Source organism: Heterodontus francisci, chromosome 20, assembly GCF_036365525.1.
Source record: "Heterodontus francisci isolate sHetFra1 chromosome 20, sHetFra1.hap1, whole genome shotgun sequence".
NCBI lineage: Eukaryota > Metazoa > Chordata > Chondrichthyes > Heterodontiformes > Heterodontidae > Heterodontus > Heterodontus francisci.
The window spans coordinates 25,677,587-25,702,682 of NC_090390.1; the positions used below are offsets into that span (position 1 = coordinate 25,677,587).

Sequence of the window (25,096 nt, forward strand, 5' to 3'; positions counted from 1 at the left end):
ATATTTAAAATTTGACCGTCACCCTGCCACCCCCACCCCCCCCACAAAGTTCAGCATCTTTGCCTTTACCCCTTCCCATCACCCCCAGGCCTGCACCATACCGATTTTTATTGCATCCCTCGCCACTGCTCCTGATGGCGGAGGGACTTTAAAATTCAGCTTTTTATGTCTTCTTGACAATTTACTTTCCTACCTATCTTTGTGTCCTCAGCACATTTAGCTACCATATGTTCGGTCCCTTCATCCAAGTCATTGATATAGATTGTAAATAGTTGAGGCCCCAGCACTGATCCCAGTGGCATTCCAGTAGTTACAGCTTGCCAACTCGAAAATTACCTATTTATCCCTACTCTCTGCTTCCTGTTTCAGGACTGAGATGAGGGTAAATTTCTTCACCCAGAGAGTGGTGAGCCTGTGGAATTCGCTACCACAGAAAGCAGTTGAGGCCAAAACATTGTATGTTTTCAAGAAGGAGTTAGATATAGCTCTTGGGTCTAAAGGGATCAAAGGGTATGGGGCGAAAGTGGCAACATGTTACTGAGTTGGATGATCAGCCATGATCATAATGAATGGCAGAGCAGGCTCGAAGGGCCGAATGGCCTACTCCTGCTCCTATTTTCTATGTTTCTATGTTTGTTAACCAGTCCTCTCTCCATGTTAAATGTAACCCCTTACACCTAATATGTAACCCCCTACACCATGAGCTCTTATTTTGTGTAGGAACTTTTGATATGGCACCTCATCGAATACCTTTTGGAAAACCATGTACACCACATCTACAAGTTCATCTTTATGCACCTTGCTGTTTATTTCCTCAAAGAACTCTAATAAATTAGTCAAATGCGATTTCCCTTTCATAAAACTATGTTGACTCTGCTGATTGCATTATGATTTTCTAAATGTCCCACTATTATCTCCTTAATAATGGATTCTAGCATTTTCCGTATGACAGATGTTAGGCTAACTGGCCTATAGTTTCCTGCTTTCTGTCTGCCTCCTTTCTTGAATAGAGGTGTTACATTAGCTATTTCCCAATCCGTTGGGACCTTTCCAGAATCTAGGAAATTTTGGAAGATCGCAACCAATGCATCTACTATCTCTTCTTTGAAGACCATAGGATTCAGGCGATCAGCTCCTGGGGACTTGTCGGCCTTTAGTTCTGATAGTTTTCCCAGTACCTTTTCCCTAGTACCTGTGATTGTTTTAAGTTCCTCCCTCCCTTTTACCTCTTGATTTTCAAGTATTCTTGGGATGTGTTTTGTGTCTTCCACAGTGAAGACGGTCACAAAATACCTATTCAAAGCTTCTGCCATTTCCTTGTTTCCCATTATTAATTCCCCAATCTCGGTGCCTAAGGGACCAACTCTCTCTTTAGTCACTCTTTTCCTTTTTAAATATTTGTAGGAACTCTTACCATCTGTTTTTATATTTCTAGCTTCCTTTCTCTCACACAGTAAGTTCGCTCTCCCTCATTTTTTTAATCATTGCTGGTTTCTGAAATCTGTCCAATCTTCTAACCTCCTACTAATCTTTGCAGTATTGTACACTTTTTCTTTCAATTTGATACTATCCTTAACTTCCTTAGTTAGCCAAGCATGGTGCATCCTTCTCATTGAGTCTTTCTTTCTCATTGGACTATACCTTTGCTGAGAGTTATGAAATATCTCCTTAAATGTCTACCACAGCTTCTCTACTGTTCTACCTTTTAACCTATTTTCCCAGTTTGTTTTAGCCAACTGTGTCTTCATACCCTTGTAATTGCCTTTATTTAAGTTTCAGACGTTAGTCTGACCCACACTTCTCACCCTCAAACTGGATGTGAAATTCGATCTTGTTATGATCGCTGTTGCCTAGAGGCTCCTTTACTATGAAGTAATTAATTAATCCTGTTGCCTTGCACATTACCAGATCTAAAGTAGCCTGCTCCCTGGTTGGCACCAGAACGAAGAGTGTATGAGAGAATAGTAAGGTTATTTTAATTTTAGTAAACTGAATATTTATGGCGAATAACAAATGGTTTTGAATCTGGATTGATAAAGGTAACACCTGATTACTTCTTGATCCAGTGTACCAGTGGCCTAGTAATGCTAAGTGACTCGGAGAACAGATAGGTGTGGAAGTCGGGACATAACCTTGGGAAAAATCAACCACAGAATGATCAGTACTGAGGACAAAGACCCAGGAGTATCATTTAAAAAAAAATCCAGGGTAAGGTTAAGTAAATTGGTTGGGGGAAGAGGCGAGTTTTCAGATTCTTCAGAGGAGGGTAATTGGAACAATTTTCAAGACGTAATATCAAGCATGAATAATAAATGCGTACCTAGAATAGCAAGTGAGAGCTAACAGATGCAACCCTTAAAAAGATTAGTTTATCAGAAGTAAAATGAGTAGAAAATAACCTCTAGAAATCCTGCAGGAAGAAAGAGAAGGGTTTAACTGGGATGAATTATCAGAGTGTGCAAAGAGAGCCCTGTAAAAAAGCATATCTGTGAATACAAAACATAATGGTAAGAAATTCATTCAGTACAATAACAATAGTATCAGCTTGAGGTGGTATAGCATTCTTCGCCTCTGGGTCAGAATGTTATGGCTTTAAGCCCCACTCTAGGATTTGACCACATGATTACAGCTGACACCTCAGTATATTGCTAATGCTACCACCTTTCAGATGGCACTTCAAACTGAGGCCCCATCTGCCTTTTCAGGAGGTTGTAGAACGATCTCTTGGTACTTTTCAGAAGAAGTGTTTAGGCCAACATTCGTCCATCTCACGAACAACACCACTAAAACAGATTTTCTGGTCATTCATTTCGCTGCTGGTTGTGGTACCTTGTTGTATATAACCTAGCTGCTGTGTTTGGAGAGACAACAGTACTGACTGCACTTCAAAAAACAGTAATTTATTGACTGTAATGCACTTTGGGATGTCCTGAGGATGTGAAAAGTATCATTAAAATGCATATTTTCTTCTCAGTAAGAGGACAGTCAGAATAGGTGAGAACCCATAAGATGCTAATGGAGCCAAAACTGATGATGAGTGTAAGATAGTTAATATACCAAAAAGTTACTTCCACCAAGTACTTAGTGAGGAAGAACAGATAACATGTTCTTTCTAAACAGCAATAACACACGTGGAACTCATTATTTCAACATAAATGAGATGGAAGTCCTAGACAGGCTAAGTGGGTTGAAAACAAATAAATCCCTAGGGAAGGATGATATTTTTCCCACGTTACTAAGAGAGACAAGGAATGAGATTTGTGAGACATTGAGCAAAGCTGGCCTTCATTGTGTAGTTATCTTGTCACGTAGTAACACAAGACATCTTAATAGCAATCTGATAGAGTAATGCACACCCAGAATGACCACTATTAGCTGTATCTGGCTCCTTGAAAGTGTTGCCCTGATAAGACTAGGTTTGGTAAAGTTGTGTTCAATTCCACCTTGACTCCCAGGAAAATGGGACGGGCATGTCCTACAGTAGATATTCCCTCCCTAAACCTCTCCGCCTCTTTACCTTGCTTTCTTTCTTTAGGACACTCCGTAAAACGTATCACTTTGACCAAGTTTAGTCATCTGACCTAATATCTCCTTATGTGGCTCAATGTCGTATTTTGTTTTATAATACTCCTGTGAAGCGCCTTGGGATGTTTTATTACATCCAAGGTGCTATATAAATGTAAACTGTTGTTGTAGATAAGATTCCAAATCACTATGATTAGGAATTTCGATTTGTGCTAAAGATGCAAACTTCAATCTAAATGGGACGTCAGCATCTAGTTGACAATATGGTAGGCCATTAAATGTGGAATGATGAATTTTTTAATGATGGGAAAGCTTCCTTGTTCTGTGAGCTGCCATGACTTTTAATGGGGAGATTTTTAAACTTGCTTGGAGAGCAGGGAATTGATGTGATCAGACTAGCTGCCCGATTTACACCGGCTCCATTTCCCGTTTAAACAAGTTTTCAGCAGGCGAGTTAGGGTCAAATGACTCCTTACACCTTTGCCCAAAGGTATTCCCAGAGAAGGAAAAGGTAAATCAAATTCTGTGGAAGAGCATTTCTTAGTTGGCTGTGGATTTGAGGCAGTACAAGATTCAGATAACTGACAGACAAAATGCTCATGGTTGACAATATCTTCGGAGTTGGAGATTATCATGTTTTAATTGTTTGCCAACCAGCCAGTGCTCTCTTTGTGTGTGGAGAGTAGTGAATGGAGAAAATAATTAGTTACTCAGCTTTAGGGTTAGAAGTCTTTCTAAATTACAAAAGTGAGTACACTTAAAGTACTTTATTAGCTGTAAAGTGCTTTGGGACATCCTGAGGTCATGAAAGATGCGATAGAAATGCATGTCTTTCTTTCATTCAGATGAAGGTTTATCCCGAGTATCCTTTCTTCCTCCCCCTCTTAGCTCTTAGTCAGCTTCCACCACATAAACATATTTATATTATTCACATGAACCGATAAATTTTCTTCAAAGTCAAAATCTTGTGTGTTTTCAGATTGTAGCTTGGAGGAAAATTCTCTGTCCTTTGATAAAAACAGAACTTTCTTTTGGGTGGTCGTATTATGCACTTTAATGTGGAGGCCTTCCAAAATCAGAACTGAACAGGGCCTTTAGGGGATATGGAACAAGAGGATTAGAGATTCCAGACTATATGCCATGGTGAAAGATGCCATTCCAGTGGGGGGAGTGAAGAGGAATGTGGTAGTGATAGGAAACAGTATAGTGAGGGGGATAGGTACTGTTTACTGTAGCCGCGACCGGGAGCTCCGACAGCTGTGTTGCTTGCCCGGTGCCAGGGTTAAGGATATCTCCTCGTGGCTGGAGAGGAACCTGGAGTGGGAGGGGCAGATTTCAGTTGTCGTGGTCCATGCGGGAACCAATGACATAGGTAGAACCAGAAATGATGTTTGGCTTAGAGAGTTTGAGGAGTTAGGGTCCAAACTGGCTGGAACCAGTGTCCTGGCTAGTTGCCAACGAGGGCTGTGGACAGGGCTTTAAACTAACGGGGGCGGAGGGGGTGGGGGGGCTGGTGGGGTAGGGTTTGGGTAAAAGGAAATTTAGAAATCCAAAGAGAGAGAGGTCAGGGCCTCGGAGCAGGATAGTGATGTGGGTAACTCCCAACAGAATGGGACAGGAAGGGACAGAGGGTTTAACAAAAATTGTACGCTGGCAAATAAGGTCATTTCAGGGAATAGAGGTTAAAAAAAAAGAAATTAAAATTACTTTATCTGAATGCAGGAAACATCTGTAATAAGATAGGTGAACCAGTGGCACGAATAGAGGTAAATGATCGAGATCTAATTGCCGTTACCGAGACATGGTTACAAGGAGATCAAGTGTGGAAATTAATATTCCAGGGTACTTAATATTTCGGAGAGACAGACAGAATGGCAAAGGAGCAGGGGTTGTCCTGATAGTAAATGATGGCCTAAGGACATAGATTAAAAAGGGATCTAGCCTCAGAAGATCATGAAGTAGAATCAATTTGGGTGGAAATTAGGAATAGCAGGAGTCAGAAAACACTGGTGGGAATAATTATATTATTGGACGGAACATTTAAAGGGAAATTATTGGAGCATGTGAAAAAGGTAATGTATTAATTGTGGGGGACTTCAGTCTGCATGTAGACTGCGACAATCAAATAGGCAACAGTGGTCTAGAAGATGAGTTTGTAGAATGTTTTCGTGGCAGTTTCTTGGAGCAATACATTGTAGAACCGACTAGGGATAAAGCTATCTTAGATCTCGTATTGTGTAATGAAGCAGGGTTAATAAGCAATGTCATAGTAAAAGATCCACTGGGAAATAGTGATCATAATACCATTGAATTTCATGCTAAGTTTGAAAGCGACACATTTCAGTCACAAACAAGAATCTTAAACTTAAACAAAGCCAATTACCAACGTATGAGGGGAGAACTGGCTAAGGTTAATTGGGTAAATAGACTGGAAGGTATGGCGGTAAATGAAAAGCGGGAACCAATTAAAGAAACAATTCAAAGGGTTCAACAAAAGTACATTCCGTTCACAAACAAAACTTGTCAAGAAAGACCCATCCATGGCTCACTCAGGGAGTTAAGGAGGGTATTAGACTAAAAGAAGAGGCTTACAATGTTGCAAAAAATTGTAGCAAGTCTGAGGATTGGGAGTGTTTTAGAAACCAGCAAAGGGCCACCAAAAAGTTGATAAAAAGGGAAAAAAATAGAATGAGAGTAAACTTGTCAGCAATATAAAAACAGATTGTAAAAGCTTTTATAAATACATAAAAAGGAAGAGAGTAGCTAAAGTGGATGTTGGTCCCTTAGAGGCAGAGACAGGAGAAATCATCATGGGGAATGAGGAAATGGCAGAGGCATTGAACAAATATTTTGTGTCTGTCTTCACAGTAGCAGACACAAGTTCCATACCAAAAATAGGCAGTAATCTCGGGGCTAAAAAGAGTAAGGAAATTAAGGATATTGGTATTAGCAGAGAACAAGTATTGGAGAAACTTGAGGGACTAAAATCTGACCAGTCCCCGGGACCAGATGGCTACATCCTAGGGTTTGAAAAGAGATGGCTGCAGAGATAGTGGATGCGTTGGCTATGATTTTCCAGAATTCCTTAGATTCGGGAAAGGTCCCGTCAGATGGAAAGTTGGTAAATGTTACACAGCTTTTCAAGAAAGGAGGTAGAGAGAAAACAGGGAACTACAGGCGAGTTAGCCTAACATCAGTCATTGGGAAGATGCTGGAAACTATTATTAAAGTTGTCTTAACATTGCACTTGGAAAATCATAGTATGGTCAGAACAAGTCAGCATGGTTTTACTGAAGGGAGATCCTGTTTGACAAATTTGTTAGAGTTTTTTGAGGGTGTAACTAGTAGGGTAGATAAAGGGGAACCAGTAGATGTAGTATACCTGGATTTTCAAAAGGCATTCGATAAGGTCCACATAAAAGATTAATGGGCAGGATAAGGGCTCATGGTGTTGGGGGTAATATTAGCGTGGATTGAGGATTGATTAACAGGCAGGAAACAGAGAGTGGACATAAATGGGCATTTTCAAGTTGGCAGGCAGTGAATAGTGGGGTGCCGCAAGGATCAGTGCTGGGGCCTCAGCTATTTACACTCTATATCAACGACTTGGATGAAGGGACAGAGAATAATGTATCTAAGTTTGCTGATGATACAAAGCTCAGTGGAAAGGTATGATGCAGGGAGGATGTAGAGAGGCTGCAAAGAGAAATAGACAGGTTAAGTAAGTGGGCAACAAGATGGAAAATGGAGTAAAATGTAGGGAAGTGTGAAGTTGTTCACTTTGGTCGTAAAAATAGAAAAGCAGAATATTTTTTAAAAGGTGTGAAACTGCTAAGTGTTGATGTTTAGAGAGACTTGTGGCTCTTGTACAAGGAATGCACAAAGTTAACATGCATGTTCTGAAAGGGCCTGATAGGGTAGAAGCTGAGAGATTGTTCCTACTGGTCGGGGAATTTAGAACACGGGGTCACAGTCGCAGGATAAGGGGCCAATCATACAGGACTGAGATGAGGAGAAATTACAACACTCAAAGGGTTGTGAATCTTTGGAATTGTCTAGCCCAGAGGGTTGTGGCTGCTCCATCATTGAATACATTTAAGGCTCGGATAGATAGATTTTTGACCTCGCAGGGAATCGAGGGATATGGGGGATCGAGCCAGGGAGCGGGACTGACTACATAGCTCCTTGGAGAGCCGGCATGGACTCGATAGGCCGAATGGCCTCCTGTGCTGCAAAATGACTCTATGAAAATGAAAAGGATGTGAGGCATTAGGGGCAGCACAGTGGTTAGCACCGCAGCCTCACAGCTCCAGGGACCCGGGTTCTATTCCGGGTACTGCCTGTGCGGAGTTTGCAAGTTCTCCTTGTGACCGCGTGGGTTTTCGCCGGGTACTCCGGTTTCCTCCCACAGCCAAAGACTTGCAGGTGATAGGTAAATTGGCTGTTGTAGGTAGGTGGTAGGGAATATGGGATTACTGTAGGGTTAGTATAAATGGGTGGTTGTTGGTCGGCACAGACTCGGTGGGCCGAAGGGCCTGTTTCAGTGCTGTATCTCTAAATGAAAATTTAAAAAAATAAAGATACAACTCGAGAAAGCCAATTGGCAGTTGCAAATGTACGAAGAGCCGTGTGTCATGGGAACAGTAGCATAGTGGTTTTGTTAATGGACTAGTAATCCAGAGGCCTGGTCTAATGATCTAGAGTCATGAGTTCAAATCCCACCACAGCAGCTGTGGAATTTAAATTCAGTTAACGAAATAAATATGAATTACAAAGTTAGTATCAGTCATGGTGACCACGTAACTACCAAATTGTTGTAAAAACCCATCACTAATATCCTTTAGGGAAGGAAATCTGCTGTCATTACCCAGTCTGGCCTATACGTGACTCCAGACCCACAACAATATGGCTGACTCTTAACTGCCTTCTGAAATAGCCTGGCAGGGTAATTATGGATAGGCAATAAATGCTGGCCTTGCCAATGATGCCCACATCCTGTGAATGAACAAAAAAGGCTAAATGTCTGATTAGGTTTTACTTGGAGTACTGTGTCCAAATCTTGGTTACACACTTTAGAAAGGATGCCAAGGTCTTGGCAAGGGTGAAGAAGAAATTTATTATATTTGTACCAGGGATGAGGGACTTATGTGGAGAGACCAGAGAAACCGGGGTTATTCGCTTTAGAGTAGGACAGGCTGAAATAAGATCCAATTTTAGTGTTCAAAATTATGGGAAGTTTTGATAGAGAAGATAGGGAGAAACTGTTTCCAGTGGCAAGTGAGTTGCTAATCAGAGGACTCAAATGTAAAATAATTGGCAAAAGAACTTGGGGGGATTGTGGGGGAGGTGAGAATTTTTTTTTACAGTGACTTGTGATCTGGAATGCACTGTCTGAAAGGGTGATGGAAGCAGATTCAATAGTAACTTTCAAAAGGGAATCGAAAAGGAAAAAAAAGTGCAAGGAAAGAACATGGGAGTAGGTTTAGTTGGATAGCTCTTTCAAAGAGCTGGCACAGGCACAATGGGTCAAGTAACTTGGTTCTGGGTTATAATTCCCATCAGTTCTGATTCTGGTCTTAATACAAATAATTGTATTTAAACAGATGCTTTGAGCTGGATGATAATGGAAGTTTAAATTTGTTTGCTTGCACGTCAGACATTACAGCTAAAAAGAGCTCTGAAAACACCATATTAATCCATTCTCACTTAGAACTCGATAGCCTTGAAGAGCTGGAGAAGAAACGCATCTGCCGAGTTGTCACCAAGGATTTTCCACAGTATTTTGCCGTTGTATCTCGGATCAAGCAGGAAAGTAATCAGATGGGACCTGAAGGAGGAATGTTAAGCAGCACAACCATTCCACTTGTGCAAGCATCCTTTCCAGAGGGAGCTTTAACCAAGAGAATCCGAGTGGGCCTGCAGGTAATTGTGCATTTAATTTGCTGGTTGAATTGCCGTGCCAAATGCGAGGGAAAAAAACTACAGTACAACCTCTGACTGTCGCTCCTGTTCAATTCTGTTGATAGGCACTAAGTTTGGCAGCAGAAATGTAACATGGGACAGAAAGGCAACTGATATTGTGCATATTATTTACCCCAATCAATGTCATTGTGTTAGATGCAGCCTACGTAGGTGTGTCATGGCTACTGCGATGATGGTACGGATGGACATACATGAATGTTTCACCTTGTAGGAAAGAGTCTTCAGTTACTTCGGCACAGTGAGGGCAATAAATCCATAGAGTGCATACAGCAGAGTTTCATCAGGATGATGCAGGGATGGGAAACATATGGTTATGAGGAGAGATTTGCGATACTAGGAGAATTTCCATTGAAACAGAGCAGGCAAAGAGGAGATTCTATAATAAAAGCAAAATACTGCGGATGTTGGAAATCGGAAATAAAAACAAGAAATGCTGGAAATACTCAGCAGGTCTGGCAGCATCTGTGGAGAGAGAAGCAGAGTTAACATTTCAGGTCAGTGACCCTTCTTCAGAACTGGCAGTTATTAGAAATGTAAAAGGTTATAAGCAAGTAAAGCGGGGGTGGGGCAAGAGATAACAAAGGAGAAGGTGTAGATAGGACAAGATCACAGAATAGCTGGCCAGAAGGTCGTGGAGCAAAGGCATACAATATGTTAATGGTGTGTGAAAGACAAAGCATTAGTACAGATTGGGTGTTAACGGACTGAATATTGAACAGCCGCAAGTACAAACATGAAAAAAAACAGTAGGTAAGCAAACTGAACAAACTAAGATGAAATAAATTAAATTAAACACACAAAAAATATATATATAAAAAAAGGAAAAAGAAAAAAATAACTAAAAATAAAAGTAAAATGGGGGGCCCGTCATGCTCTGAAATTATTGAACTCAATGTTCAGTGCGGCAGGCTGTAGTGTGCCTAATCGGTAAATGAGATGCTGTTCCTCGAGCTTGCGTTGATGTTCACTGGAACACTGCAGCAATCCCAGGACAGAGATGTGAGCATGAGAGCAGGGTGGGTGTGTTGAAATGGCAAGCAACCGTAAGCTCAGGGTCATGCTTGCGAACTGAGCGGAGGTGTTCCACAAAGCGGTCACCCAATCTGCGTTTGGTCTCCCCGATGTACAGGAGACTACATTGTGAGCAGTGAATACAGTATACTACATTGAAAGAAGTACAAGTAAATCATTGCTTCACCTGAAAGGAGTGTTTGGGGCCTGGGATAGTGAGGAGAGAGGAGGTAAATGGGCAGGTATTACACCTCCCGCGATTGCTGGGGAAGATGCCATGGGAAGGGGATGAGGTGGTGGAGGTAATGGAGGAGGGGACCAGGGTGTCACAGAGGGAACGATCCCTTCGGAATGCTGATAGGGGAAGGGAGGGAAAGATGCGTTTGGTAGTGGCATCACACTGGAGGTGGGGGAAATGGCGGAGGATGATTCTTTGGATATGGAGGCTGATGGGAAAGTGAGGACAAGGGGAACCCTGTCGCGGTTCTGGGAGGGAGGGGAAGGGGGGAGGGTTGAGGCCGGACACGGTTGAGGGCCCTGTCAACCACAGAGGGGGAAATCCTCGGTTGAGGAAAAAGAAAAACATATCAGAAGCGCATATAATATCATATATTATATGAGGAGATTCTATATATGTTTTTAAAATAAAGAATAATTTTGTTTGAGTGAATATAGAATGGATATTTCTTTGGGTTGCTGGGGTGCAAGGGAGGTTATCACTGACGGGGGAGTTCATCAATTTAAAGTCAATGGTAACAACATGCGGAGCATGGTTAGAATCATTTTGAAAATTCTTTCATGGGATATGGGTGTCGCTGGCTAGGCCAGCATTTGTTGCCCATCCCTAATTGCTCTTGCGAAGGTGGTGAGCTGGCTTCTTGAACCGCTGCGGTCCTTGGGATGTAGGTACACCCACAGTGCTAATAGGAAGGGAGTTCCAGGATTTTGATCCAGTGACAGTGAAGGAATGGCGATATAGTTTCAAGTTAGGATGGTGTGTGGTTTGGAGTGGAACTTGCAGGTGGTGGTGTTCCAATGCATCTGCTGCCCTTGTCCTTCTACATGGTAGAGGTCGCGGATTTGGAAGGTGCTGTCGAAGGAGCCTTGGTGAGTTGCGGTGGTGGCGGGAGTGAACGTTGAGGGTGGTGGATAGGATGCCAATCAAGCGGGCTGCTTTATCCTGGATGGTGTCAAACTTCTTGAGTGTTGTTGGAGCTGCACCCATCCAGGCAAGTGGAGAGTATTCCATTACACTCCTGAGTTATACCTTGTAGATGGTGGACAAGCATTGAGGATTCAGGAGGTGAGTTACTTGCTGCAGAATTTCAAGCCTCTGACCTGCTGTTGTAGCCACAGCATTTATGTGGCTGGTCCAGTTCTGGTCAGTGGTAACCCCAGGATGTTGATAGTGGGGGATTCAGCGATGGTAATGCCGTTGAAAAACAAGGCAAGATGGATAGATTCTCTCTTGTTTGAGATGGTTATTGCCTGGCACTTGTGTGGCGCAAATATTACTTGCCACTTATCAACCCAAGCCTGATGTTGTCCAGGTCTTGCTGCGTATGGACACGGGCGCTTCAGTATCTGAGGAGTCGCGAATGGTGCTGAACATTGTGTAATCAACTGCGAGCACCCCACTTTGACCTTATGGTGGAGGTAAGGTCATTGATGAAGCAGCTGAAGATGGACACTACCCTGAGGAACTCCTGCAGTGATGTCCTGGGACTGAGATGATTGTCCTCCAACAACCACAACTGTCTTCCTTTGCGCTAGGTATAACTCCAACCAACAGAGAAATTTCCCCCTGATTCCCATTGACTTCAGTTTTGCGAGGGATCATTGATTCCATACTCGGTCAAATGCTGCCTTGATGTCAAGGGCAGTCACTCTCACCTCACCTCTGGAGTTCAGCACTTTTGTCCATGTTTGGACAAAGGCTGTAATGAGGTCAGGAGCTGAGTGACCCTGGCGGAACCCAAACTGAGCGTCAGTGAGCAAGTTATTGCTGAATAAGTGCTGCTTGATAACACTGTCGACAACCCCTTCCATCACTTTGCCGATGATCGAGAGTAGACTGATAGGGCGGTAATCGGCCGGGTTGGATTTGTCCTGCTTTTTGTGCACAGGACACACCTGGGCAATTTTCCGCAGTGCTGGGTAGATGCCACTGTTGTAGCTATTTCTTGATATCAAGTGGAGTGAATCGGATTGGCTGAAGACATGCATCTTCGATGCTGGGGTAGAGGCCTGCTACGCGACCCGACTCCGACGGGACCTGACGACATGTGTCAGGCTCTGGACGGGTCGGGCCCATCATCCGGGTACGCCTTTCGGGCTCGGATCAGGTCGGGCCGAGTCCTGGTCGGGTCAGGCCGGACACACACAGTAAGTGCTCTGCTGGTAAGTATTGAAATTAATAAACTTACCTGAGCTGGGAGTCTGGGACGAAACTGAGTCTGCGCAGTGAGCGAGTGATATCACTATGACATCATTGCACATGCGCAGCAGCTTCTTGCAGGTTCGGTGTCAGGAAGGTAACTAAAGGGATGGTCGGCTTGGGCTCGGGTCGGGTCGTATCAGGGCGGGTTCAGGTCGGACTCGGGGCAAAATCGGAGGGACTCGGGACGGGTTGGGCTCGGGTCCACTGTAGGTCGGTCGGGTTATTTTTCTCTCTATGAAGGGACCTCAGGAGGAGGCCGAAATGGATCATCCACTCAGCACTTCTGGCTGAAGTTGGCTGCAAATACTTCAGCTTTGTCTTTTGCACTAATGTGCTGGGCTCCCCGATCGTTGGGGATGGGGATATTTGTGGAGCCTCCTCCTCCTCCTCCTCCTGTTAATTGTTTAATTGTCCACACCATTCACAACTGGATGTGGCAGGATTGCAGAGCTTAGATCTGATCCATTGGTTGTGGGATCACTTAGCCCTGTTTATTGCATGCTGCTTCTGCCGTTTGGCATGCAAATATTTATGTGTTGTTGCTTCACCAGGCTGATACCTTATTTTGAGGTATGCCTGGTGCTGCTCCTGGCATGCCCTCCTGCACTCTTTATTGAACCAGGGTTGGTCCCCCGGCTTGATGGTAATGGTAGAGTGGGGGGTATGCTAGGCCAGCAGGTTACTGATTGTGGTTGAGTGCAATTCGGCTGCTGCTGATGGCCCACAGCACCTCAGTTTTAGTTTAGTTTAGAGATACAGCACTGAAACAGGCCCTTCGGCCCACCGAGTCTGTACCGACCATCAACCACCCATTCATACTAATCCTACACTAATCCCATATCCCTACCACATCCCCACCTGTCCCTATATTTCCCTACCACCTACCTCTATACTAGGGGCAATTTATAATGGCCAATTAACCTATCAACCTGCAAGTCTTTGGCATGTGAGAGGCAACCGGAGCACCAGGAGGAAACCCACGCAGACACAGGGAGAACTTGCAAACTCCACACAGGCAGTAACCCGAATTGAACCCGGGTCGCTGGAGCAGTGAGGCTGCGGTGCTAACCACTGCACCACTTTTGCATTGCTAGATCTGTTCAAAATCTAACCCATTTAACACAGTGGTAGTCATAGAGTCATGGCGTTATGCAGCACAGAAACAGGCCCTTTGGTCATTGTGTCCATGCCGGCTATCAAGCACCTGTCTATTCTAATCGCATTTTCCAGCACTTGGCCCATAGCCTTGTATGCTATGGCATTTCAAGTGCTCATCTAGGTAGTGCTACACAACACGATGGTGGATACTCTCAATGTGAAGACAGGACATCGTCTCCACAAGGACTGTGCGGTGGTCACTCCTACCAATACTGTTATGGACAGATGCATCTGCAAGAGGTAGATTGCTGAGGACAAGGTCAAGTAGCTTTATCCCTCTTGTTCAATCCATCACCACCTGCCACAGACCCAGTCTAGCAGCTATGTCCTTTAGGACTGGGCCAGCTTGGTGAGTAGTGGTGCTACCGAGCTATTCTTGGTGATGGATATTGAAGTCCCCCACCCATTGTACATTCTGTACACTTGCCACCCTCAGTGCTCCTTCCGATTGGTGTTCAACATGGAGAAGCACTGATTCATCAGCTGAGGGGGTGGCAGTAGGTGGTAATCAGCAAGAGGTTACCTTGCCCATGTTTGACCTGATGCCATGAGATTTCATGGGGTCTGGAGTCAATGTTGAGGACTCCCAGGGCAACTCCTGGCTGTATGCTACTGTGCTGCCACCTCTGGTGGGTCTGTCCTGCTGGTGGAACAGGGCATATCCGGGGATGGTGATGGCAGTGTCTGGGACATTGTGAAGTATGATTCAGTGAGTATGACTATATCAGGCTGTTGATTGACTAGTCTGTGGAACAGCTCTCCCAACTTTGGCACAAGTCCCCAGATGTTAGTGAGGAGGACTTTGCAAAGTCGACAGGGCTGGGTTTGACGTCGTTTCTAGTGCCTAGGTTGGTGCCAGGTGGTCCATCCAGTTTCATTCCTTTTCTCTCATACAACTGAATGGCTTTCTATATCATTTCAGAGAACATTTAAGAGTCAAGAGCCAGGTAAAGACTGCAGATTTCCTTCCCTAAAGGACATTAGTGAACCAGATGGGTTTTGACATCAATCAACAATGGTTTCATGGGCACCACTAGACTAGCTTTTTAATTCCAGATTTATTAATTTAATTCAAATTCCACCATCTGCCATTACTAGTTACTAATCTAGTGATGTTACCGCTATGTCACTGCCTCCCTCTCAGGAGAATTGTCAGTGAATGGAATACTTTACTAGGCAGTGATGAGACATCTTTTAGGGAAAATAGTATGAATATTTGAAGTTGAGGGAAATACAAGGCTTTGTTGAGAGCACGGGAAAGTGTGATCGATATTGGAGAGCTACAGCAAATAGCTGGCACGGACTCGATGAGTCAAATGGCTTCCTGTGTCATAAACACCTATGCTTCTATATTAAATGAAGTTTTTCCTCATATTTGTAATTATTACTCTCACGTTGAAATATATTCTGTCAAAATATAAAGATATAATTGCTCTAAATGTTACATACTTGATTATATACAAATAGTATATTGCTGAAGAATTTAATACAAGCACTAGGCTAATTTCATGGTCCCATTCTGCCAGCAGTAAAGGGGAGCACAGAAAAAAGATCAGGCTGCAACATTGCAGCCCCCGACTCTCCAACCCACGTTTCCTGTGAGTGCGACTCCCCTCTGAGAGCACGGGATTGTGGAATTAGTCCTTTCATTTGGTAATCTCAAGTGGCTGGCTGTGTGTTAATCAACAGATCTGTACTGGCAAAGGGACTGCATTTTCTGAAAATGCTGTAGTGACTTTTCAGAACAGAGTTCTCTTCCTGTGGGATACTCAGCACAGTCCAGCTGCAGATATAGCTCTTTTAGCCAATTTCTGGTAGATTCCTATTTTGAAAGCAAAAAAAATTAACTGAACTGGACTCGCACTAACATATTTTTGTAGGAGGTACCATCGCATGCAGTTCCGTGTTGCTTTACTTGTGTCAGCTCTGACTTCGGGGAGTGGTGACATTTTGAAAGTGTCCGACAGACCATAAAGGCGATGCTTTCTGGGTTCTGAAATTTGGAGCACCGATACACGTCCAATGAATATGCTACACCATATGTGCTAAGGTGTGGTGGTGCTCAAAGATCGGGAGGAATCTCGAGCATCCACTTTTACTGTAGCTACTTTTACAGAATCATGCTCGAAGTGTGTTGTTGGCTCAAGAACATGACTCCACCAATCAGTAATTGAAAATTAGAACACTGAAATGCATGGTGTCATGAAGTGGGAGTGAATTCTGGAAGGTTGTGTTGGCCCCAGGTGTTGATACAGTGCAGATGTAGCATATGCCCATCATGTGGCCACCACCTGTGCCCAGCTTCTGCTGGCACATTTTGCTGTTCACTTGATCCTAAGGACCACATTTGGCATTAAGTGATAGAGTTATATCCCTAATAGTCCATTTCCCTTTTTTTCCCTCCCATTATCTCATAGTTGTTTGTGGGAGCTTGCTATGTGCAAATTGGCTGCTGCATTTCCTACATTACAACAGTGACTTCACTTCATAAATACTCCATTGTGCTGTCAGCTGTGACTTAGTATATAGCACTCTTGCCTCTTGAGTCAGAAGGTTGCAGATTCAAGTCCTGTTCCAGGGAGTTGAGCACATAATCCGGGCTGACACTCAAGTACATTGTCAGAGGGGCTATCTTTTGGATGTGATGTTAAACCTAGATAGTGCATTTCCCTTTTTTCTCCCATGATGACGGTGCTGCTCGTGGGATTTTGCTATGCACGAATTGACTGCTGTGTTTCCTACATTATAACAGTTCCCACTCTTCAAAAGTACTTCATTGGCTGTAAAGCACTTTGGAACTTCATGAGATTGTGAAAGGCACTTTATAAATGCAAGTTCTTTGGTTTGGCGCTATTCCTGGCAACAGGTCAACCAGAGCTAGAGACACCCAGGTCCACCTCCTTGAGAGGTGGGGCAGCACAGTGGCGCAGTGCTTAGCACCGCAGCCTCACAGCTCCAGTGACCCGGGTTCAATTCTGGGTACTGCCTGTGTGGAGTTTGCAAGTTCTCCCTGTGTCTGCGTGGGTTTCCTCCGGGTGCTCCGGTTTCCTCCCACATGCCAAAAGACTTGCAGGTTGATAGGTAAATTGGCCATTATAAATTGCCCCTAATATAGGTAGGTGGTAGGGGAATATAGGGACGGATGTGGTAGGAATATGGGATTAGTGTAGGATTAGTATAAATGGGTGGTTAATGGTCGGCACAGACTCGGTGGGCCGAAGGGCCTGTTTCAGTGCTGTATCTCTAAATAAAATAAAATAAACTAAATATCACTGGACCAGCAACATAAATGACTACCAATATTTCTGACCACTTCTAAGTCACAGGCCTGGAGACGAGCTCCTTCAGTGACCAGAAGTTAAAGGGTCATCAACTGGAAATGATGGTGTGATTTGTGACTTGGAATAAGTAGTACTTATCGCCAGGCTCCTGGTATAGCCCCACAATTTAAATAGGGCAGATTACAGCATTGCCAGCCTGGACTTCTCAGGAACTGCTTAATGCAGAAACATTTCTGTAATATAAACGTGATCTAAGAACCAATTCTATAAACAATTGCGAAACAGCAGAGGTCTTAATCTCACATGAGGCTGCTTGTCTGTCTGCCTGATGAGGACTGTACTCCACTTTGAACTGACTAGCATTCCAATGTTTTTCCTTTTCATTTTTTCAAAGCCTGATTTGCTATATCCATAATCTCCAAAGTAACTTCACAAAATACTTCATAGTATTCAGATTTTATCTGAATTTCCCCAGTCCAGTGAATCTTCAACTCTGTACTCTGCCCATTCCATGAAACTGCAATAAGGTGATGTAATTTGCTGCAAATCCTTTGGACGCTCTCTGATTCTGAGTTCGTCATTCTGACTAAGTTGCTGTCCAACTCCAGATATGCACAGCTGTTACTGATGGATTTGCCAAGTTTTCTTAGGATCAAAGTTTTGGAATGATGTGCTGTTCTACTTGCATAACTGAAGGCTAGCAGGCAGCGACAAGCAAAGCCTAATGCTTCATATTGTGTTCAGAGACTTCTTCCTAGTTTACATATTCATTTATTCATCTGTAGTGTACTTTGTGTCTTTCCTGGCTGACTCTCCACTTGCACCACAGGGTAAATTCACTGCTCCCACAGTCACAGCTTCCCCTAAAGGAAATGTAGGTCAGAGAATCAGGGCCGAAGTGTTGTGGCCCTAACAATAACCAGCAGTCTCTTGGAGTGTGGCCCCTATTGGGAGCACAGGGTCTATGAATTAACCCTTACAAATTTTTTTTCAGTGTGTACTCATTACACAATAGTTATGTAGTTGCCAGTGTTGAGCATAGAGCCCTGGCTCCAATCTCAAACTGGTACCACTACATAATTAAATCACAATGTATGTAGGTGCACATTAATGCTGTTGAGGACTGAGGCACATTGCTTCAGGTGTTGGCTACACAAATATGTCAAAATAAAACAAATACAAACTGAGCTGAGGAGTACGCCCTGTTTTCAAAAAGAAGTCACACCATTGAATCCTTTGAAGCTAACCCTTGGACGTGAACATCTACCACCACATTCTAAGTGCTTCCCAAATATCCAAGGCGACCTTACAGTAACGTGGTGTTAATGACCACTTCATACTGGTATATTTCTCATATAGATTGAGTAACCTGCGTCTTTTCCCCCTCTCAAAAAGAGATTACTCAGAGGGAATACGATCAAAGTGTTTAAAATTATGAAAGGTTTAGACAAATTGCATCCAAATAAGCTTTTCTGCCTTGTACAGAGTGTAAGCACAAAGGGTCACATTTACAAATTTAGGACAACTAAAGAAAATGGAAACTGTAGGAAGAACTTTTTTTTTACCGAGGAAAGTGATAAGTACGTGCAACAGATTACTGGAATGGCTGATGGAACAAGAAGCCTTAGTGGTTTCAAGAAGGAATTAGACAGGTTCTTGTCAATAATGGGATTCAAGTTTATTAGAAATGCCTCATGGGAATACAGTAGATAGATGGGCCAAAGGCCCTTTCACCTGTCTGAAACTGTAACTGTGTAAGTAGGGTGGTTTAGAAGGACCTTGTAGAAGTCATGTGTTCCTGGTTCCGGAGCAATGTATTAAAACTGTATGTATTGGTTTAATTGAAACATTCAATTAATCGTCAAGTACAAAATATTTCCTAGCTGTTTCCTAGAGGTGCTTGTATGATTGACAGATGCAGGCAGTTAGTTGAAAATAGCTGAACCTTACAAAGCACATAAGTTTTACGCTTTGGGATCTTTCCCTCATTCATTATCAACTGGCCTGTAACGGCAAATATGACACTTGTTATCCAGCTTTAACATTGTCTTATACTTTTCCACAGGCCCAGCCAGTCCCAGACGAACTTGTCAAAAAGATCCTTGGGAACCGAGCCACATTTAGTCCAATTGTAACTGTAGAACCCAGAAGAAGGAAATTCCACAAACCTATTACAATGACGATTCCAGTGCCACCTGCATCAGGAGGAGATGTATCAAACGGGTATAGAGGAGATACTCCAACCCTCAGGCTGCTGTGCAGTATAACAGGTTGGTTTGCCCTAACCCTGTTCCGCACAACAAGGCCATTTGAAGTGCTATGGTTTTCTAAGCACAAAATGGTTTGTTGGTCATTTTTATTGTACAATTCAAATCAAATATGTATAATTTGCTTATTCATTCACAGGATGTGGGCATCATCGGCAAGGCCAGCATTTGTTACCCATCCCTATTTGCCATTGAGAAGGTGGTGGTGAGCCGCCGCTTTGAACCACTGCAATGTCTGTGGTGTAGATACACCCACTGCTGTTTGTTTGGGGGGGGGGGGGCGTGGTGATGAGTTTCAGGATTTTGACCCAGTGACGGTGAAGCAACAGTGATATTTGTCCAAGTCAGAATGGTGAGTGACTTGGTGGAACCCAGAGATGGTGGTGTTCCCATGTGGCAGTTGCCCTTGTCCTTCTAGATGATGAAGGTCACAGGTTGGGAGATGCTGTCGAAGGAGCCTTCGTGAGTTGCTACAGTGGATCCTGTATTGGGTCCACACTGCAGGCACAGTGTGTCAGTTTAAGGTGGTGGATGGGGTGCCAGTCAAGTCATAGTCCTTGATGCTCTTGAGCTGCTTGAGTGTTGTTGTAGCTTCAGCCATCCAGGCAGGTGGAGAGCATTCCCTCACACTCCTGCCTTGATTAAACACTGATGTTTTTACAATCCAGCCTGGCACATTAAGCCTTTACACTAAAATAAAAGCAAAATACTGCAGATGCTGGAAATCTGAAATAAAAACAAGAAATGCTGGAACCACTCAGCAGGTCTGGGAGCATCTGTGGAAAGAGAAGCAGAGTTAACGTTTCAGGTCAGTGACCCTTCTTCGGAACTAGCAAATATTAGAAATGTCAAAGGTTATAAGCAAGTGAGCCGGGGATGGGGCAAGAGATAACAAAGGAGAAGGTGTAGATTAGATAAGGCCACATAGCTGACCAAGAGGTCATGGAGCAAAGGCAAATAATATATTAATGGTGTGTGAAAGACAAAGCATTAGTACAGATAAGGTGTTAACGAACTGAAGATTGAACAGCAGCAAGTACAAACATGAAAAAAAAACAGTGGGTAAGCAAACTGAACAAACTACAATGAAATGAAATAAACAAAAGACAAAAAATTGTAAAAAAAAAAGAAAAAGTAACTAAAAATAAAAGTAAAATGGGGGGCCCGTTATGCTCTGAAATGATTGAACTCAGTGTTCAGTCCGGCAGGCTGTAGTGTGCCTAATCGGAAAATGAGATGCTGATCCTCGAGCTTGCGTTGATGTTCAGTGGAGCACTGCAGCAAGCCCAGGATAGAGATGTGAGCAGGGGGGAGTGTTGAAATGGCAAGCAACCGGAAGCTCAGGATCCTGCTTGCGGACTGAGCGGAGGTGTTCCGCAAAGCCGTCACCTAGTCTGCGTTTGGTCTTCTCAATGTAGAGGAGACCACATTGTGAGCAGCGAATACAGTATACTACATTGAAAGAAGTACAAGTAAATCGCTGCTTCACCTGAAAGGATTGTTTGGGGCCTGGGATAGTGAGGAGAGAGGATGTAAATGGGCAGGTATTACACCTCCTGCGATTGCAGGGGAAGGTGCCATGGGACGGGGACGAGGTGGTGGGGGTAATGGAGGAGTGGACCAGGGTATCGCGGAGGGAATGATGCCTTCGGAATGCTGACGGGAAGGGAGGGGCAGATGCGTTTGGTAGCGGCATCACGCTGGAGGTAGCTTTACACTGTTGTACTAGTCTCCCTATTATGCACAGGAATGTCTGGGCAGTCGTGGTGAAGGTGGCAGTAGAAAACCTAGACTTTCTAAGGGTTCCATGTTTGGATCTGTAAATTTAATCCACGGGTGTCTGACATTCCAGGTGTAATTGGTGGTGTAGGTCTATTGAAGAACATTATCATCATTGTACTGTGACATAGCCGGAAGTCCTCATTGGCCCTGACTGCTGGTTCTGACAGCTGCCATTTTTTCTCTTTACTTGATAGGAGGTACATCACCTGCTCAGTGGGAAGAGATAACTGGAACAACACCATTAACCTTTGTGAACGATGCTGTTTCTTTCACGACAAATGTTTCGGCCAGGTACAGTTTTCCAAAGAATTTCATGGTCCCTACTCCCTTACTAAGTGCCCAACTCTGTTAGCTATAGTGCACAACAGATGTACCTTGGAGTTAAAAAAATACTTCATACACAGTTTGTCCAATTTAACTGTCTGGATATTAAGCAATGAGGTTGGCCACTTCGTCAATTTTCTCCTACCTGCAATACAAATGTGTATGAAAAAATAATTTTACTACTGTAACAAGGAGACAGTTTGTCAAGAAGTCCTGTTTGTATTCTAACCATTATCATTTATATGCAAATACATGTTGTGCTTGGATGTAGTATTTCAGTTTTTAAAATGAACTTTATCATAGTTCATTCTGTAAGTGAACTGTCATATTACCACTGTCATAATATTTATATTCTGATTCTGATACTCACAATTTAAAGTGAAATTTAAATTAACTCATAGTTTAATTTCTTTTTAGCACTGAATTCCCACTTTGCTGTTTTATTTATGTTGCTTAATTTAAATTATTGGATAATTATTAATGTCTTTGAGTTACAGGATTAGACTGGATCCCTCTAAACTGCTGAGATTTTTAAGAGCTGTAAACTCATGTTTTCAATTACACAGGTGAAATAAATAGTAAGGAATGACATGAACCCATTTCTGTAGTACTCAGGTGACAAACCTTTTCCTCACCCCATGTGTTGGCAAAATCAGAACTGAATTGGTAATTTGCCATAATTTGTTTTGGATGGGGAACAGGAGAAAATCACTTTGGGACAGTGTTCCTTTAAGAATACCCACTGGTTGCAGAGTTATTTTGAACTGTCCCCGAAACCATCATATACAGACCTGGTGCTGAGCGCCCTGTTCCCATTTGTCCTGTTCTCCATACACACTGGAACATCTTTATACCTCTGCACTTTTATTAGTGCAGTTTGTAATTACTACCGTTTGCATAAATTCTGTAAAAGTTCCATAAAGATTAGACAAAGTTCCTTTGTTTTAGTGAAGTCTGGATTTAGAAGGTGCCTTTTTTTGGCCAATATGCACTTTGACACCAATTAACCTGGGCCCATTTTATCTCTGCCTTGTAACCTTTCAATATGATCGATGCCCACATTATTTACACTGTTTACTGATAACATGATATTCAGAACTACAAAGCCTGCTCTAAATTGAACTGTAACGGCCCATTGTGGCCATTTTATTCACTGGAAAGCAGTCCCATCAACAGAAATGTCCAAATAGCTCATAGATCTCTTAAGGAACCATCTTAAAGCAGTTGTGTCATGTTTGATTGACTCAGGATGAAAGCGTCGCACACGCCAACAACTCAAACATCAAAATAAAAGCAAAATACTTCAGATGCTAGAAATCTGAAATAAAAACAGAAAGTTCTGGAAATACCCAGCAGATCAGGCAGTATCTGTGGAGAGAAAAGCAGCATTAACGTTTCAGGTCTGTGATCTTTCATCAGAACCAGTTCTGATGAAAGGTCACAGACCTGAAACATTAACTCTGCTTCTCTCTTCACAGATGCTGCCTGGGCTTGACCTGCTGAGTATTTCCAGCACTTTCTGTTTTTATTTTACTCAAGAAAAATGCATTGAGAGGTGCCTTGTTTTATAGTAATGATTGATTACTGGATGTACCCTAATGGAATATTACCCTTCCTATTTAATTATACCATAGGTTGTATGTGTATAGTCAATGATACTCTGCTCCTGGTGAAAGCTATTAATTGCAGGAACTTACAACTATCTCTCCGTTGCTCCTGGTGGTGGCTGTTGCTGCCGAGTGTATGCTGGTGGGTAAAGGTGACCTATCAGGGCTTCGGCCATCCCTTTACTTCAGCGATGCACAGAAGAGTGACTGATCCTGCGATGCCCTCTCCTCTGAGTGCCTGCAAAGATCCTGCAGCATAAGGTTGGGTGCAGTGAGTCCCTTCACAGCCAGCATAAGTGCCACAGGTGCCAGGTCTTGACTGTCCCTGTGGGTGTTTGTGGGCTATGGCCTCCTTGCTGAGCCTTAGACTTCTCATGTCCTCTGCGCACCAGAAGACTCCTTTCTGCTGACCAATTCCAAGAGTGCTCGGGACATCAGTTGCCTCTTTTTGCTTTTCTATCCCTCCTCACACTTGTTTCTGCATTATTTTCTTTTAGTCAGTCTCTGTGAACTATTTTTGGATGCGAACAGCACTCAGAGTCAAGGGTACATTCAGCCAAAAAGACTATTAACAATTTCTGCTACATCCGGCATTCGTATGCCTACATTTTTTGATATAAGAGTGAGCACAGCAGAACAGATAGCCTCAAGTCACAGTTTATATACATGAATAGAATCAAAAATCCTTGGAATACTGTGGGAACCCCCCGAGTATACTGGATACTGCCAAACCATGGCTTTACCAGAAAGGCTGTTGCATTGATTCTGAGCAGATAATTATCAACTGCTAGAGCTGAAAGCAATGAAACAAGAAACGATGCCTGATAAAATATTCATGTGACCCAATTTCAAAAGTAATTTGCAGTCTTGCATTTTGAATGGTCTGGTGTGTTGGTATAAATGCGTGCCATACTCAAAAGGTCTCAATGAACTTCATGTTTGTGTAATTTCATGCACAGATTTTGGCTGGTCGACTGCCATCAGGTGCCAGAAACTGTTAGTTTAGCCACCCAGCTCTACAGGGAATTAATCTGTGTCCCGTATATGGCCAAATTTGTTGTATTTGCCAAAATGCATGACCCTGTGGAAGCTCGTCTCCGTTGCTTCTGCATGACCGATGATAAAGTTGACAAGACATTAGAGCAGCAGGAAAACTTCACCGAAGTGGCACGAAGCAAAGACATCGAGGTACAGTCTCACCTTTCACTCTATCTTTTTCTACATGTGAAGCAGTGATTTGCCGTCTTTTGCTGCTGTGACAGGTTGTTTTGGACTACTTTTTAGCTGGACACATGACCAACTTCTGAATCTCTACTTCAGATTCAGATTTCTTTTTGTTGCTGTTTTTTGTTGTGATGCTACACGTTTAAAAAGATTTGATAGGGTAGTTAGGGAGAAGCTGTTTCCTCTGATCTGATGTAGGGATGATCTTAAAATTAGAGCTAGGCCATTGAGGAGGGAAATCAAGAAGCACTTTTTCACGCAAAGGGTAGTGGAAGTCTAGAATTCTCTCCGCTCAAACGGCTGTAGCTACTCAGGGTTAATTGGAGCTTTCAAGACTGAGATTAATTTGAATTTTGTTTGGTGAGGCTACCAAGGGATATGTAACTAAGGCAGGTAAATGAAGTTGAGATGTTCATTGGCTGTGATCTATTTAAATAGCAGAGCAGACTCGTGCGTCTGAATGGCCTACTCCTGTTCCTAATGTTTCTTCAAAAA

The 25,096-nt window shown here is 43.1% G+C and overlaps 1 protein-coding gene across 1 annotated transcript in view; it reads left to right on the forward strand.

Moving 5' to 3' along the window:
- Nucleotides 1–25,096, forward strand: part of ank3b (ankyrin 3b) — a 439,316-nt gene that overhangs the window by 352,291 nt on the left and 61,929 nt on the right. The window contains exons 29-32 of the mRNA XM_068052458.1: nucleotides 9,236–9,447; nucleotides 19,463–19,667; nucleotides 21,641–21,737; nucleotides 24,337–24,565. Of these exons, the coding sequence (XP_067908559.1) occupies nucleotides 9,236–9,447; nucleotides 19,463–19,667; nucleotides 21,641–21,737; nucleotides 24,337–24,565 (743 nt within the window). The remainder of the gene's footprint in view (nucleotides 1–9,235; nucleotides 9,448–19,462; nucleotides 19,668–21,640; nucleotides 21,738–24,336; nucleotides 24,566–25,096) is intronic.